At 66.2% G+C, this 16,966-nt stretch overlaps 2 protein-coding genes across 2 annotated transcripts; both read right to left on the reverse strand.

Moving 5' to 3' along the window:
- Positions 1-3,616: 3,616 nt before the first annotated feature.
- Positions 3,617-4,931, reverse strand: C1QTNF8 (C1q and TNF related 8). The gene is given in 3 exon segments (XM_021698330.1): positions 3,617-4,095; positions 4,098-4,162; positions 4,735-4,931. Coding segments are annotated over 3 exon segments (741 nt in total).
- A 5,229-nt stretch (positions 4,932-10,160) lies between these two features.
- Positions 10,161-16,027, reverse strand: TEKT4 (tektin 4). The gene is made up of 6 exons (XM_021698295.1): positions 15,494-16,027; positions 13,435-13,505; positions 12,909-13,052; positions 12,183-12,405; positions 11,374-11,528; positions 10,161-10,406 (listed from the first exon to the last, which is right to left on the reverse strand). Exons 1-6 carry the CDS (start codon positions 16,025-16,027, stop codon positions 10,190-10,192), a joined length of 1,344 nt encoding a protein of 447 aa, XP_021553970.1. The 3' UTR covers positions 10,161-10,189.
- Between the last annotated feature and the right edge of the window lie 939 nt (positions 16,028-16,966).

The raw sequence follows: 16,966 nt of genomic DNA on the forward strand, positions 1-16,966 counted from the left end.
GTTAGTCTACAAAACTAAAACAGTGGGTTTTGTTCACAAACGTTCATAATAGCATGGTCCATGACAGCACACCAACGCTGGCACGGACGTGCCGTGGTCCATCCACACAGCAGGACGGCAGGGGGGTGGGTGGTCAGCCACCAAGGGGAATGAAGCCCTGACACGTGCTATGGCGTGGCCCCAGCTGGAGAACATGATGCTCAGAGACGGAAGCCACGTGCAAAGAGCCACGCGGTGTGCGATTCCGTTTCTCGGAAAGGCCCAGAAGAGGCAGATCCAGGGACACAATGAAGATCAGGGGTTGCCGGGGGAGGGGCTGGGGTCTCTCTGGTGGCACAAGAAAGTTCCAGAACTGCACGGAGGTGGTGGTTGCACTGCACTGTGAATGTGCCGAATATGCCAGTGAACTGTTCACTTTAAAATGGTCAATTTTATGTTATATGAATTTCACCTAGATTTTTTAAAGGAATGTTTCATTGGAATCCACTAAACTGACAGACTTCTGCAGGTAACCGGCTCCCGACAGGGCCCCCCCCGGGGGCACGTGGCCGGTGCCTCACACTCGCTGCTCCTATCGGCTCATCCCCTCTCTGGCTGCCCTGGCGGTCAGGGCAGCCCGCGGCCTCCTACCTGGGCACTCAGCTGCACCTCTCGGCCTGGTCACTTTGCAGATGCTGACTCTACCCTGGGTCTCGGTTATTCCTTTTTTTAAAATAAATGAACCTGGAGGGTGTGTTTTGGGGGGAGATGTTGGCATCTTGTCCTGGACCCACCAGCAGTGTCCGCTGGCTGCCCCCCACCCGCTGAGGGCCCTGAGCATGTCCCCCCATACCACCCCTGGTTCTCAGAGCATGTGCTGGCCTCGGCACCTGCCTATCAGACGCCGTTCTTGGCCCGACCCACCCCGGCCTCCTGGGTCAGCACCTGGCAGCAGGGCCCGTCCCCAGAGGCCCTGCAGCCCTGTCCCAGCACGGCCCTGTCCCAGCACGGCCCTGTCCAGGCTCCGTCAATAGCTGGATTCATGCCGTGAGGTTCGAAGGAGTGGCCACCGGGTCAGCAGACCGCCCTGGACCCGGGCACCTCTCGGCCTCGGCTGCTCTGGGGGCCCAACCGAGGCTCTCGTCACCCACCTGCTGCTGGCTGTGAGTCGAGGCCACACGGCAAGCCGGGAAGACAGAGGCTGCCCTCTGGCCCGTCTGGCCTGCTGGGACCCCGGGGTCCCGCCTGCAGGAGGGAGGGTGGAGGGAGGCCGGCTCCTTCCAGGCCTCTCACCGCCGCCCCTTTCCTGTTTGGGCAGCTTGGTCCCTGCCGCTGAGCCCTCTCTGACCCCCACCCCCTGAGGCTGCTCCTGAGCTCCCTGCCCATTACTGCTGCCCTGGCTGTGTCCAGCTGTCACAGTCGTAAAAGGGCACAGTGTAGTCTGAGAGCCTACCCAGCTTGGCATCGCAGGTCAGGGGGCCCAGGGCCGCTGCTTCCCATAGTCCTCTCTGCCCCCGTCCTGCATCTAATTGGGCCACAGCTTCACCAGCCTGTGACTCCCATCCTGGCCCCCTACCCCGTGTCCTGGGCTGCTGCCTGCCATGGAAGCCAGCAGGGCCTGCTTGGGCTGGTGTGTTCCTGGGGGACAGGGGTTCCTGCTGAGCCCCCTGATGCTCTGCATCCTGGGGTGCAGATCCCTGCCAGTGCCGACCTCCTAGTCAATGACTTTCTCAGGTCAGGGCCCTGTTGGTGTGAACACGGACCCAGCGTGGGGGGCCTGGGCTGGCGCTTCGGAGTGACAGGAACCCATGCCCATGGGTCTCAGCTTCCTCATGGGACACCCCACTGGCCGGGATGGGCTGTGGGACCTGCAGGTGTGAGGGTCTCATACCTGGGACCCTAGGACCAACGCAGGGCAGGACCCAGAGTACCCGTGAGGCATGCCCACTGCTCAAGAGACTTCAGGACCTGGCCACAGGGTGGGCTGCTAGCAGGGGTCTGTACCCCAGGCCCCGTGTGGACAACAAAGGGGGTCCCGGAGCCCCTCCCAGTGAGGCCCCCTTCCTCTGTCCAGGGCCATACTTGGTGGGAATAGCCCAGCCCATGGAGGGCCAGCTCCCTGAGCCATACACACTTAGGGGTTCTATACACCCTTGCTGGGCCTCAGTTTCTCCACCTGTCAAGGGTATGGCCCTCTGTCCTGGGACAGGAGGAGCCCCTGTCTGAAAGTCTGGGACAATGGTCCCTGATGACCCCTCTTCCCCAGGCTCAGCACCACTTTCCCGGGGGTCTGCCAGGACCAGGTAGGTATGGGGAATTTATCTCAGGCTGGCCTGGGTGCTTTTGGGGGGGCCCCAGGGTGAATGAGGACAGAGGGAACCCCACATCTGGTGCTGACAGTACCCATGAGGACCCCGGCCAGGCCTGTAGGGGGCTGCTCCCGGTGCACCCACAGGGGAGAGGGCTCTGGGGCTTCCAGCAGCCACCTCTGCTTCCTCCCGCACCCTGGCCGGCGGCCTCTGGACCGTCCTTCTGGAAGGTTCCAACATCTCCTGCCCAGTGCAGCCCGCCTGCCACTCCACCTGCCTCTCGCCGCAGCCCGGGACCTCATCCAGCTCATGGGGCTCGCCGAGACCAGACGCTGCTCTTGCCACGGCCTCCGTGGCCTCATTGCCCCAGGATCCTTGCTCAGGAGGGAGCAGCTGCAGGAGAAGATGCGGGGGAGGCCCAGGGAGGGGGTGGTAGTGATGGGGCCCCAGGAGGGGCTGGGCAGAAGGCCCAGGCCAGGGTGCACAAGCCAGGAAAGGAACAGACTCACAGTGGCCCCAGGGGGTGGATGGAGCCCTGCTATGGAGTGAACATGGCCACCCTCCAACTACACCCCTGCCTGCAAGGGGTGGCGTGCAGCCTGCGAGAGGCTCCGTCTCCACCACATCTAAGTACGTGGTGACACTGGGGTGTCTGGGGCTCCCCCGGGCTCTGGGGCGCACATCGAGGTGCAATCTTCCTCCGCCATCCAGACAGACGAGGGGATGCTGGGCCCTGTGTTCACCCCAAGGACGAGACTCTCGTCCCTGGCCCAGGACCACACCCCCGCTCCACTTGACGCCATCCTGTCTCGGCGCCTTGGCCGCCCTCGTACACCCCTGGGGTTCTGCATGTTTCTTGCTGGAATTGGCTCTGAGCGGCAGTGTCTACGGGGACCGCCCCACCCGCCTCCCCAGCGTCTGGCCAGCAGGAGCACCACAAACGTCTCTGGGCTCAGCTATTTATAAGCAGAACAGATGTCTCCACCCTAAGGGCAAACCCATGGCCGTGGAGCTGTCCCGCCCGCCCCGCCACGGCCCACCCAGCCCACCACATGCCGATGACCACGGGTCTCCCTCCCGAACATCTCGGTGTGGACGTCCGGTCTGTGTCCCCCCCCCCCACCGGGGTGGCCCCTGGTCTGTCTTGCTCTGGCCGCGTCCCTGGCACTCCGCTCAGTGCCTGCATGCAGCTGACTCTCAATCACTGCACATAGTCGGTGCTCAAACACCACAGGCTGAGCTGCCGCAGCTCCCCAGCTTCCAGGGTGAGGTTGCGCGGGGCGGCGTCTGGGGTGGGCGAGCCGTGGGGGGCTGGGCTTTGTGGGGGGCTAGAGCTCTGCGGCCAGCTTGACCAGATGGCCGCTGAAGGTGATATAGAGGTCGCCGTGCTCACCGTAGATGGCGTTGTTATGGTCCCACAGGAACAGGCACACCCAGATGGTGTCTCCGGCGGCCAGGGGCAGCAGCAGGCTCTGGGTCTGCATGACACCGCGCTCGCCAGGCTGCGCGTAGGGCATGGCGGCAGCCCGCCCGCTGCACACAATGTGCAGGTACGTCTCCTTGTAGTTCCACGTGTGCACGTTGAGGCTCAGGAAGTAGACGCTGGGCACGGCACACAGGAAGCGGCCGGACGCCGGGTGGAAGGCCCCGTCCAGGTTCACCAGCTCCGTGTGGAAGGGCACGGCCTGGAAGTGGTGGGTGCAGGCCCTCCCGCCGGCCACGGAGAAGGCCGCGTAGATGCACTGACACAGGGAGCCCGGCAGCCCTGCCTGCCCCTTCTGGCCCTTGCGGCCCCAGAGGCCCCGGCGCCCGGGGGACCCTCCTTTTTGCTCCTGCCAGAGGGACCTCTGACCCCCCGTTCACCCTTCTCGCCTGCAGGGGGGCAAGCAGGGGCAAGTGGGAACCGTGGGTTAGGGTGTGGGGCCCAGAGTCACGGGGGCCTGGAGAAGCCATGCCCCCAGGCTGTGTCTGTTTGGGGCCTGAGCCGCCTGCCACGCGGGGACGTGGGGACATGGGGACGTGGGGACAGTCGGGGGGGGCCAGAGGAGAGGTCTGCCCTGGGCTGTGCAGGACGAGAGGCTGGGAAGTTGGCAGGTCTAACTAAGGACGGCTACGGCCCAGTCTCCCCAGGCGAGGGCTCCTGGAGCTGGCCTTCTTCCAGGGGGTCCCGGGCCTCCCTCCAGCCTCCCATGGAGGCTGGGCCTGGGGGTCCGCCGTGGGGCGGCTGAGCAGGATGAGAGGCCTTGGGCCCCCTTCTGCCACAGCCCCCTGCCCAGGCTGCCTCACTTCCCCTTTTCCGCAGCTGTCGGGGACCCGAGAGGCAGGTGCTTAGTGTCCCACCAACGGGGGCCCAGGTGCCTCAGTCGGGGCTGTCCTGCCCCCTCAGCGGGGGTGTCCTTGTGGGAACAGGGGTGGGGTGGGGTTGCATCTCCACAGACACTCAACTTTGAGGATGGAGATATTGATGGCAGGCCGCACGCGGGGCACCCACTGCTCCCCAGCGCTCCGGGGGGCGTAGGGGCCGGGGGTGGCCGGGGGCCAGGCGGGGCGACAGCACTGCACACATGGCCGTCGGGGCAGCCCCAGGCCGGGCCAGACCCCCACAGGCAGCCCCAGGAGGAGCAGGAGGCTGGAGGCTGCCATCCGTGCCAGAGCCTGGTGGGGGGACCGGAGTGGGGCAGCGTCTGAGAAGGAGGAGCCCCCACAGAGCCCTAGGCCCTGCAGCTGCCTGGGCTGTGCCCCCTTGTCTGCAGCAGATGACAGGTAAGGCCAGGGACCTGCCCATGTGGGGAGGCGCCTCGCTGGGCACCAGACAGGGTGCCTGGCTGTGGGCCTCCTGGATCCTCAGCGCCTGCCCCTGACGGATATCATCAATGGATCCCTGCACACTTTCACCTGGATGTGGCCTCTGAATCCTCCTCAACGCAGCACTGCAGGGGCCAGCATGGGGGACAGCTCGCACCTGCCCCTCCGGAGCCCCCGACAAAGGTGACCAAGGCAGCCCCATGCTGTCCCAGCCAGAGTTTCCAGGCTCCTTCTCACCCCTCCCCACCCCTCCCTGCAGCCTTGGCTCAGGGCTGTAGCAGGTACCCTAACAGCCTGCAGCCCCCACAGCTGGGGACCCCGCACCTGGCAGATTCAGGGGGAGCCGTCATGGGGGGATGGGCTCTGATTCAGCTCCCCAAGGCCCCCACCCACCAGTGGCCGGTGGAGCCCTCGGGGAGGGGCAGCTGGGCTGCTTCAGGGAAGGGCAGGGCCCCAGCGCCGGGAGGCTGGGCTCCGGGCCTGGGTTGGGTGGCACCCTCCACGAGGCAGTTTCTCCCCAGCTGTGTAGCTGGGCAGAGGGTGGTACCCCCCTGAGCTGCCAGAGGAGGGAAAGCAACTTGGGAGGCTCCCCAGGGTGGAAAAAATGGTCTTTAATCCCCACCAGGCCTGGGCCTCCTGCTTCTGCCTCCCCTTCCCCAGGAGACCCTGCCTGACACCTGGCCCATCCGTGCTTCCTCTGGATGCATCCGGGACGCTCAGCCAGGGCAGATCTCCTATAAGGGCAGGAGTGTGAGTTCGGGGTCCTCGCCCTTCCCTGTCATGCAGCCCTGCTGAGAAAAGACACAGGACCTTCCTCCAGGAAGCCCTCGGGGACTGCAGCCCAGGATGCGTTTCTTCCTCTTGCAAGGTGGGGGTGCGACCCACTCTCAGGCTGAGCTTTCCTGGAGGGGAGATCCCTTCTGTTTACCACCTCACCCCTCGGAGCCCAGCAGACCCTGACCTGCCCTCCTGGCTGCGCTGGACCCTTGGATTCCTCCCGTGGAGGGACCTGACAGGACCCTCTGGGGGATCTCACTCCAAAGGCAGGCCTGTGCCTGGGGTCTCCAGCATTGTGGCCCCCTGGGCCTGCCCAGCAGATGGTCTGGGCTGGAGCCTCCCTCCTTCTGAGGCCTGGAGGGGAGCACAGACGACCCCCTCCAAGCCCAGCCTGCCCGGGGTGCCTGTGAGGACCCCCTACCCACCCCCATACCCCTTGTTACCATTACGCAGTCGGGCGCCGCTGCCTGCCTGGCTGTCTCCGGGGTCACTGCCCTGAAGGCCCGTGAAAGAGCCCTTTCATGCCCACCCCAGGTGCCCATGGCTTCCCCTGGACCATCCAAGACCAACAAGCCTTGAGCCAGCTTCAGAGCTCCTGGGCCGGCACCGCGTGGGGCTTTGCCTCCCGCCCCCCCGGCCTGCCCTCCGCCCGCATCTGCCGCAGGGGCCACGCGGCCCTGCCATGGGGGCCCCAGGGTCCTCCTGCCAGCCCCTGTGCCATGGCATGGGTCTGGGGGTCTGGGGGCTTGGGGTGTCTGGGACTGGCGAGTCGGGGGACAGCTCTGTGGGCTGGCCATTGTCCTCCGTCTGGGGTGCAGACACTTGGCAGGGAGGCAGGCCGGAGCTGAGACTGGGCGGAGTCTGGTGAGGGGCTGGAGGCCAACGTGGGGGGGGGGCACAGACCAGGGCCACCATGCCTGCACTAGGCCCAGCCGGTGACAGGGACACCCTCCCGTCTCTGGCCAATGTCTGCCCCCACCTCCCTCTGTGCCATCCCAGGGTTCCGGTGTCCAGCAGGGCAGATGTGCCGTGACCCCCCGTGGGGGTTCCTCGGCCTTAACCCAGCCTTTGGAAGATAAAGGGCGTACCCTGTGAGTGCCCCCCTCCCCCCCCAGGAGTGCAGGAAGGGGCTGTGCCCACTGCAAGCCAAAGCCGAGCCCACACCAGAGCCTGGCCTTGTCCCTGCTCTGGGTCTGCACAGCTAGACACTGGGCCCAGGGACCGGGCCCGGCGCCTTGGCCTCTGGATGTGGGGACATGTGATTCCCTGGTAAGCATCCCCCCTACCCAAGCCAGCAGCCTGTGGGGGAGGCAGCAGACATGGCCTGGGGGACTGATGACCAGGGAGGGTCCTGGACGGAGGAGAGGGAGACAGGAGTGGCCCCACCTGTGGGGGCTTCCCTGGCCAGGCTGAGGGGGCACGAGGTGTGAGGGCCGCGGGCAGGGCCACACCAGCTGGAGCCGAGCCCTGGAGCTCCCGGCTCACACAGCAGCAGACAGCCTAGTCCCCCACTTTGGGCACAGCTGTCTTCACCGCCCCCCGTCTGCAGGGGGCACTGATGGAGGAGGGGTGAAGCCCGAGTCCCTGTGCCCCGACTCACCAGCTCCGCATGTCCCCACACCTTGTCAGCACATGCCGGGTGCGGGCTTGGCTCTGAGACCAGGCGGCTTCGACAGAGCCACTCGGGGGGGCGCATGAGGCAGCGCCTACTTCCCAGCACGGCATCCCTGGGGGGGGCCAGTGGGCCCAGGGCAGGTCGGGGGGGCCTCTCTGGAAGTACCCCTATGGCCTCTGTGGCCCGAGCTCTGCTGCTCTCTGGGTCCAAGCCTCAGTTTACCCACCTGAATGAACATCGATGGGCTCAGAGGGGCGGGGGGCGTCCCCTGTGGTGGACGGAAGCAGGAAGAGCCTAGCCACTGGGAGTCTTGGCAGACTCTGGCCACGCTGCAGGGCCCCAATATCCCTTGCTCTGCGCCTCCCCTGACACCAGCAAGCAGAGCTGCCCCAACCCCGGGAGATGGGCCGTCACTGTACTTCCCTGGGGGAGGGGACAGTGAGCTAAATTCGCCCTGTATGTGGGGGGCGCCTCCTCAAGAGGGGCAGGTGTGGGGTGAAGGGGCTGGAAGGGGCCCTGGGGTCCCTGCAGTCTGGGTGGGTGGGCCCCCGGCTGCAGAGTGTTTGCTTGGGTGCAGGTGGTCAGCAGGGGCTGAGGGTGACTCAGCAGGTGGCGGGAGGACCTGGACAGAAATAGCCTTCCTTAGACACGCCGCCTCACATCTCCGTGACAACAGGAGCATGGCTGAGCGTCACGGCCCCGCGGGTCGCGGCCCACAGAGGGCCACAGCATCAGCCGCAGGGGGGCTGGGCTCCCTCCCTGTCTCCAGCCCGCTGCAGCCCAGGAAGGCCACACTGACCGTTGACTCGAGCCTGGGCAGGGGGGACCAGATGCCCCATGGCCTCCAGCGCAGCAGCAGTCCTAGATGGGGGTCCGGGGAGTAGGCCAGGTGCCTGTTACCACAGACTTCACCAAAGGGGGCAATGCAGGGGGTCCTGGGAGGCCTGGATGCAGGCTCCGGAAACGGGCACCATGCGGGCTCACTCACTCACCGTGAGAGTGACCGTGGGGCCAGGCTGGAGAGCTCCACAGACAGGGAAACCCAAGGAAGCCAGGGGTAACCCAGCTGTGCTGGGGCAGCTCTGGGGCATCAGGGGCTTGCAGGGGGAGCGGGGAGGGGGCGACACTGCAGCCCCTGAACATTCCCCTCCCCCCACCCCCACCGCGCTTGCCCCGCCCCAGCCCCCCCCCCCCCAGCGTCCTGGGATCCCCTCCCCAGACGGAAACTGAAGTGCGGGCCCAGGGTTGACAGCACCCCTCCTACCGCTCTGGTGGCCTGACATGACCCTGCTCCCTCTCCCCAGGACCCCGGTGGCCTCAGGGCCCCAGGTCCACAGCTGCGCCACCGTGAGCCCAGCAGGGTCAAGGTGTCCAAGGCTACTGGAGACCCCTGGGCTGCATCGTGGCCTCACCTTTCCCATGAGCCTGGCCAGGCGGTGGGGGTCGGGATTCCAGGAAGCCGTCCCTCAGTTCCACGGCCTGGTGGTCTGTCTCCACAAGAGGACAAACTTTCCAGCTCACAGACAGCCATGAGACAGCCACAGACAGTGAGCGTGCAGCCTCCGGGGGCTGTGCTGTGCCCTCCCAGCCCGGGGCCTCCAGCCCACCCGAGACAATGAGCTGTGCTCAGCCCCCACCTCGCCCTTCAGATCCCAGCCGCCGCCACCGGGGGCGGGGGGCTGGACGAGAAGGCCCTCTGCACAAGGGACGCTGCCTCCGCCCTAGCTACGATGGGGCCGAGTGGCCCGAGCGCACGCAGAGGAAGTTAACAGCTCCCAGCGGTGGGACGGACGCTCCCCTGAGTCCTGTTGATGAGCTGCCCTGGGCGGGCAGACAGTGACCGGGAGCTGTCTGTCGAGGGTGGGGTGGGGACAGTGACAGAGGCCTCCTTGCACGGAGCCCTGACACAGAGCCTTGGACACAGGGCGAGGGATGGTGCGTGGCCAGGTGGGCACTGGGAACCCTCTACCCACCGTACCTCAGCCTGACTCACCCACTGGTTAAGAAGAGGCTGGACAAGACACTGGCTACCCAAGGTGACCAAGGTGGCTAGGAGTGGAGGGCCCCCCCCGGCTCAGGGTCCCCAGGCATCTGTCCCCCTGGGTGCCCACCCAGGGCCAGGTGGAGGTGGCAGGGAGAGGCCCCACGGGTCTTCTGCCCACTCACTGTCCCAGGCCCTGCCTGGCGCCCTGCAGGAGCTTTGGGGCACTGCATGGATGCCCGCAACCCTGGGCCCAGTCCCTCGGGGCAGAGCCGGCCAGTTGCACGGGGACAGTGTCCAGGGCACACGGAGGAAAAAGCTGGGGCTCTGGTCATTGCTGGAGAGACAAGTGCTGTGGCTTCTGTGGCGGCAGGAGGGGACACTTCCTCCGCAGGGTCCTGCAGGCGGCTCAGGAGGGCAGAGGGCCCCCATCTGAGCCTCTGCGGGCTCAGAGCTCCTGGGGGGCCAGGCCACTGGTCCGAGGTGCACAATGCAGGGGCCTCTACAATCCTCTCCAGGTGGTAACCGGGGCCGCCCAGGCAGGAAGGATGGCCCTGGCAAAGGCTCTGAGCCCCCACCTCCCACCGGCCTGGCCGGGTGGGTCTGTGGATCAAGCCCACCTGCCCAGGCTGCAGCATCTGGACTCCACCCAGAACCACATGGACAAGTAGAAAGTTAACATGCTCTTTATTTGAGGGGCACACGCCGTGGTGCCAGCCCCGGTCACTGGTAGCCAGCCAGCTGGAGGATGGTGGGGTAGCGGGCACGGTGGGTCATGCACTTCTGACGGTCAATGAAGAGGCTGTTGGTCTTGACGGCCAGGTCCTTCTCCAGGTTCATGCGCGTGTCCTCCAGGTTGCGCAGAGACTGCTCTGCTTCTAGAAGCTTCTCCTTCAGTGCCACAAGGGACATGTTCAGCTCCTCCACCTCGCTCACCAACCTGTGGGGCGGGGGGAGGGAGGTGTGAGCTGGGGCCTCCGGGCTGGGACGGGCAAGGCCCAGGAGCCCTGATGAGGGGTCCAGGCCAAGCTGCTGGGCCGTAAGAGGACCCAAAAGTCCCAAAGGGAAACCTGCCAGCCACGTGGAGTGGGCTGGGCCAGGACACCACACAGGCCCTACGGCATGTGGGAGAGGGTGTGTAGCGTGCCCGCAGGGCCACGGCGCTGGGCCTGAGCTGGGACTTCTCCTGGCCTGCCCCGCCCCCCGGCTGGAGGGGAAAGCCCGCGTGGGCAGGGCTCTGCAGGGCTGAGTGCAGTGACACCATGCAGCAATTCTACGCAATGCCAGGGGTGCGCTGAGGCTCCCGGTTCCCTTTATTCCTGGGGCCTGGAGGCTGGCTGGACGGACCCCTGGCCCTGCACAAGGCCCCAGTCCCCGGGGCGTGCTGAGGGCAGGAGGGAAGAATGCCGGGCAGGGGTATTCTGCTGACGAGGGCAGCTGGTACTCGGTAAGTCAGGAACACTAGGGACACGATCCCACCTTGGCTTTGAGCCAGGGCCGGGGCCACTCGTGCTGTCGGGGGTCTGGATGGCATGCCCAAGGTGGTGTGGGCAGGGCAGCCGGGGGTCTCGGCGGCTCAGCCTCTCAGACCCCGAGATCCCTTTCAGGGACGATTGTGCAGCACGGGGTGAAGCAGGAAGAGCTACGCTGTCCCTGACACTTAGTGCCCGAAAGGCACATCCGTGTCTAGTCATGCTGGGCGGGGGTGGGGCGTGGGGACAGCTCCGTGTGCAAGCCTGTGTGTCTACGCGACAGGTCCGCAGGCTGCGGGGAGCGGGGTGTTCATGGGGCCCAGAGGCCAAGGGAGGCCCGGCTGGCAGGGGGGCGGGGGTCGGGGGCCGGCACGGAGGGTGGGTGGTGAGCTGTCCCGCTCAGGACCGCCCCGGGGACCACAGCCACGGCGGCACCTGAACTGGGCGGCGTCCCGGCACAGCTCCACGTTGGGCCTGTGTGAGCGCTGATACAGACGGGTCTGGGCCACCTTCAGAGGCGCCTCCTTGTCCTTAATGGCCTGCTTCAGTGCTGCAATGTTGTGCTCCTGGTCCGTGACCTCCCGCAGCGTCTGCACACAGGACAGTCCCTGGGGGTGCCGGCGTGACCCCCACCCCACCCCTCCTCCTCGCCGGCCCTGTCCACGGACTGGGGGGGACGTATGGAGGCAGGAAGATGTGTACAGCCACCTCGGCCCTGCCAAGGGCACCCAGAGGGTCGGGGTGGGACAGCAAAGCCTGATGTCCACAGTTCTGGCCTGAGTGCCCCACCCCACCCTGCTGGTCACCAGGCCCCCTACCCTGGTGAAGAACTGAAGAGACGTGGCGGCAGCAAAGGGCACCCTGAGAGCCCGGGGTCAGGGCCCTACCAGGCCCGGCCACAGCCTGCCACCTTCCCTCTTTCTCATGCCTGACAGCCACTCCCAATGTCACCTGGTTTTTCATTGGCTTAGTGAGGGCCCAGGGAGGAGTGGGTGCCTTGAGCCTGGGGTCCCTCAGGATGGACAAGACAGAGGAGGGGCCAGGACCAGGCCAGGGTGTGACCAAGCCAGGGGCGGGGCTGGGCCACAAGGAGTTTGGTCGCTCTATAGTTACAGATGCTCAGCTCCAGGGACTGGCCTGGGCAGGGGACCGGACGTGGCCTGGGTGGGGCCGGGCCAGGGCGGGGCTCGGGGACGGGGCCCGGGCAGGGGGGGCGGGGCCGGGGCGCGGGGGCGGGGCTTCACCTTGTGCAGGTGGTTCTTCAGCTTGTGGCATGCGTCCTCCAGCTCCTCACAGCGGCGCCCGAAGGCCAGGTTCACAGCGTCGCACTGCAGCCGCAGGTCCTCGGCCGTGTCCCGCAGGATGCAGTCGATGAGCACCCGCAGGTTGACCGAGGCCAGGCGCTCGCGCTCCGCGCGGTATAGGTTTTCCTGGGTGAACCGGGCCCACGTCTCCGGCGTGGAGGCGCTGCGGGCAGGGACCCGCCGGCGCCGCGGTCGGTGGGGGCACTCGCCAACGGCTCCAGCCCACCCGGCCCTCCCGCGCTCCCCGCTCCCCGAGACCACTGCGCTCCAGCACAAATCACCACCCCCAGCGCAGCTCCGCAGCCCCCCGCACACACCCGACCCTGCGTCCCGGTGCCCCCCTCGCGCCCCCAGCGCCCCCGGGGTTGCGCGGCGTTGTGTGGTGGCTGCGCGCCCCCTGCCAGCCGCTCGAGGAGCTGCAGGTAAGCCCCCAGGTCCTGCCTCCTTCCGCAGTCCCCAAGCCCCTGGTGACCTGTGCGGGGCTGGGCGCTTGCGGGGTCCTGCTGGCCGGCCCAGCCTAGGAGCAGAAGAGCTGCACCGAGGGCCTTCCGTGTGAGGGCGTCAGGGGCCGGGGACCTGGGGAAGGGTCCCCAGCAGAGGGCGCCGGGGTGGAGACAGGTGTTTGGGGGAAGGTCCCTGGGAGGGGCTGGGGCTGAGGTGGCCCACCTCTCCTCGAACTTGGCAGTGTGCGGGTAGAACTGCACCTCCGTGCTCTGGTTGTGGTAGAGGGCACAGGTCTGGTCGATGCTGTAGGCCTCCACCTTGTCAGACCAGTCCATCTCACACGTTTCCTTGTGCTCACGGTTCAGCCTGGGGTGGGCGGGATCTGCGTTTGGGGTGGGGCACTGGGTGCCACCCCCAGGAGCAAGCACACCCCCCCATTCTCCACTGAGAACCAGGCCACCTCATCTGCCCAGTACCGGGGTCCTCAGGCCACCCAGGCTCTGCCTGGCCAACAGCGTCCAGGAGCACCTGCTCCCTGCCTTGGAAAGCTGACCTGGGTTCTGGACGCCCAGGCCATGCAGGAGTCTGCACCCCCACCAGTTGCCCCTACCTGTTCTGTACTCCTGTCTGAGACCTGGGACAAGCCCCCACCTCTCTGAGACTCCGGGCCTGCTCACCCCAACTTCCTGCCCAGCGTCAGCCCAAGGGGTGAGGAGACAGGGGTGGGCGTGGGACCACTGAGACCCACCGGATCTGGTTCACGGCCTGCATTATGGTCCTTTTTAGGAGCTCCTGAATGTTCCGGATAAGCTCGGCCTCCTGGGGGAGAAGACCCCACTCCCTGGTGAGGATCTGAGGATGGCCAGGCTGGTGTGGGCCCATGGTCAGCCCCTTAAATGCCCAGGCCAACACCCGACCCCTGGCTGGGTAACCTCGGGCTGGAAAGCCAGCTTGTTGACCTCCCATCTCTTTCCTGGAAGATGAGGGATGAGCCCAGCTCTTTCTCATTGGGTTTATTCTGGGCTTTTGAACATTCTGTTTGGTGTAGCAGAGCGTGGGGTTTTATCCTGGGGGCTTCTACCAGCTGCTGGGACTGTCACCAGAGGCAGCTCCCGCTCACCTGGCACCCACCCAGCAGCCCCTGGGCTCTAGGGGCCATCCCTGCAGCCCTCCTGCCCCGAGCACTGGTGGCCAACAACGCCCTAGGAACGAGGGGCCCTCCCGGCCTGCCCCTCGGGGCCTTGGGCTCAGAGAGGCCCTCTCTCCTCCACTGAGCGTTCAAGGGGGACCCTGTGTGTCTTTCTGCTACTACAATGGCTCTGTTTTCTGTGCACAGTCCCCCTCCCCCCATTTGGATTTTGGCCTCTGTCTGGCTCTAAGCCCACGTATGTCAGGGTCTGTCCCCTGGGTCTGTCTCCCTGTCCCTGGACCATTGGTGTTTTCACATTGGGAGGGGTGGGGGGAGGGGGTAAGTTTCTTGGCTCAGGGCAGGGGCGTTGCAGCCAGAGCCCCGGGAGGTTGTTGAGCAGCTGAGTGTGGGGGTGAGGTGGTGGGGGACCAAGGAGGGGGTTGGGGCCTGGGAGAGGGGAGGGATTCAATGTTCTGGGCTGAGCTTGGAGTGTGTAGGGGGTGCCCTGCATCTCCCAGGAATGCCCACACCCTGCAGTTCACAGGTAAGCACCCCCCCCCCCCAGGCTCTGAGAGGTGCCTGGAGCAGGGGACTGGCCTGGGCAACTACCTGATCCTTGTGGGGCTGCCCGAAGGACAGGTCCCACTGAGCGTGGAATGGGAAAGACTCCTTGTAGTATGACCATGGCCTCCATCCCACCCTCACCCATCCACACTTAAATACTGGGCTGGGCCTGGATTTCCACCACAGGCATCAGGGAAGGGAGCGCAATGGTGTGCGAGGCCTTCAAGAGCTCAGGGTCAGGCTTAATCTGAATGACCTAGGGTGACCTGAGGGGCTGCCCAGCAGGTGCCAGGACCCAAGGGACCCAGGACCCTGGCCCTGCCTGCCTCCCAGACCTCAGGCAGCCACCCACAGGACTCAACTCAGGCCCCTCCCCATCCTTGGGGTGTGTGTGGAGGGGCATCAGGGCTTGCAGATGGACCTGGCCAGACCCCTCGCTGCCTCAGTGGCCTCTGAGTGTCCCATCCTCAGGCAAATGTCCCCAACACACGTCCAGGTGTGACTTCTGTCACCCTTACCCCAGGATGAGCCATAATGGGGGTGGGGGCCCTGCAGGGGCCCTGGACATGGGATTGGGGTGAGCTGATGTGAGGTCCAGCTCCAGCCCCCATACCTTCTCAAACCCTTACACTAGGACCTGCCCCCAGGCCATGGTGTCCCCAAACCAGCAGGTCCAAGCTGGGGCCCACCTTGCAAGGAGCTGAGCCTCACCCAGGGTCCACTGTGAGGACCAGGCTCCAGGAAGGTCAGACCGGGCACCCTTCTGGGGTCAGGGATGGCACCTCCGTCCTGGATGGCCTGAGCACTGACCCCACTGCCCCAGCACCTTGTTGGTCCCCAACCTACAAACAGAGCCAGCGTCTCTGTGCCGGGTATGGACCTGGGCGTGCGCTCTACACATGTCTGCACGCGCCAAGGGTTACATGTTCTGCGTATTCCTGTGTGTGCAGGGGGGCACAGGCTTCCCGCGCCCGCGTGCGCCCACCCAGTGTCAGCCCGCGTCATGGGGGCACATGTGTGAACCCGCGGCCCTCAGCCTTGGGCAGGCCTCGCTCCCTGGAGAGTGGGGAGGGCGGCCGGGCCTGCGGCTCTCAGGGTGGAAGGGGCCACGCACCTTCAGCAGCTCCATCTCCACGTGGTCGCGGACGAGGTCGGGGTGCTGGCGGCGCTCGCGGCACTGAAGGTTATCGGTGGTGATGGAGAAGGGCACGGCGGTGGCGTCCAGGGTGCGCTCCAGCCGCTGCTTCTGGGCCAGCAGCAGGTCGGTCTCGGCACTCAGCTCACTCACCTCGTGCTGCAGCTCCGACTTCCAGCAGTGCATGTCCTGCAGGCGCGCGCCCACCTTCCCGGTGGAATCCTCCTGCGTGCACTGTGCCAGGGCCTCCGTCGCGGCCACCAGCTGCCGGCTCTCGTGGCGCTGCCCCTCCGACCGGTCGCGGTCGGCGAAGGCTTCGTGGTAGCGGGCATAGCAGTTCTGGAACCACTCGTCCACCAGGTACCTGGCTGAGCGGAAGCCAGCGGTGGCCAGGCCCGAGGACGTGTAGGCGCCCGTGTTCCGGGCCACGTCGTACAGCTTGCGGGGCAGCTCGCAGGCTGGTACCGTCTGCGGGGCCAGCTGCTGGGTCAAGAGCACGTCCGTCTGCGCCATGGTGCCAGCCAAACCCGCTCCCCTGAGGGGGACGAGGGACGAAGGAGGTCAGCAGGACAGCTCCGGGCCACTCTGTGCCCAGCAGGACACTTCTGGTCTCCGGGGGACAGGTACACACAAGCCGTCCTGTTGCTGGGCAACAGGGCCCCTCCCCTGGCAGCTCTCTTAAAGGGCCAGGCAGGCCCTCACCCCACCCATGCTGGCCCACGTGTGGCGTCTGCCCAGAATTGCACCTGGGACTGTGGCCTGAAGCCAGGCCCCATTGTCCCCTGCTGTCCTACTTGTCCCAGTGGGAAGTTCCCCTGGACACGCAGGGGTGTGGACTTGGCTTTGAGGGGGAGTTGATTGAATTCAGCCTCCGGGGGATACCTTGGAGCCAGACACCCAGGTCTTCCCCACACAGGTGGACGCATATCCCGACAGTGTCCCCAAGGCCACGCAGGTCCAGGCTCACGGCCGAGGCCGCAGGAGCAGGAAGTACGCCTGGTCCCCAGGGCACAGCTCATCCCGGCCCCATCCTGGTCAGCGAGGCAAACGCCAGGGGAGTGCCCAACATGACCAGCAGAGGGCAGCATTGGCCGCAAAAATGTTACGGGGAGGGGGCGGGACAGGGGCTGTGCTTGGGCGGGGGTGCCTCCTCACTCCGCGGCCTGCCGCCTCTCCCCTGCCACCCGTGGCCTGCTGGCCTTTCCCCCCGACCCCTCACTAGCCCCATGGGAGCCCCCCAACAGTCCACCTGCAGGATATGCACGCCCCCCCAGTTCCACAGCCCCTACCCCTCCACTCCCCCCACTGTCCCATCCAACTTGGGCCACACCAGCCTCAGACCTCAGATACACCAGCCTCGGCCTGGCTGTGCCCCCTCCTGGGGGCCTGACCTCTGTGCCCTGATGGCAGGGGCCATGGGGCCCAGCATCTCCACCCCCTGGCACAGAGTAG

The sequence above is a fragment of the Neomonachus schauinslandi genome, chromosome 5 (assembly GCF_002201575.2).
Source record: "Neomonachus schauinslandi chromosome 5, ASM220157v2, whole genome shotgun sequence".
Classification (NCBI taxonomy): Eukaryota; Metazoa; Chordata; class Mammalia; order Carnivora; family Phocidae; genus Neomonachus; species Neomonachus schauinslandi.

Coding starts and splice junctions, on each gene's coding strand:
- TEKT4 (XM_021698295.1), bottom strand. CDS start 16,027: ATGGCGCAGACGGACGTGCTCTTGACCCAGCAGCTGGCCCCGCAGACG. Junction 13,053..13,434: donor CAGGCCGTGAACCAGATCCG/GTGGGTCTCAGT, acceptor CGCCCACCCCAG/GCTGAACCGTGAGCACAAGG. Junction 10,407..11,373: donor CGGGACGCCGCCCAGTTCAG/GTGCCGCCGTGG, acceptor CCCGCCCCACAG/GTTGGTGAGCGAGGTGGAGG.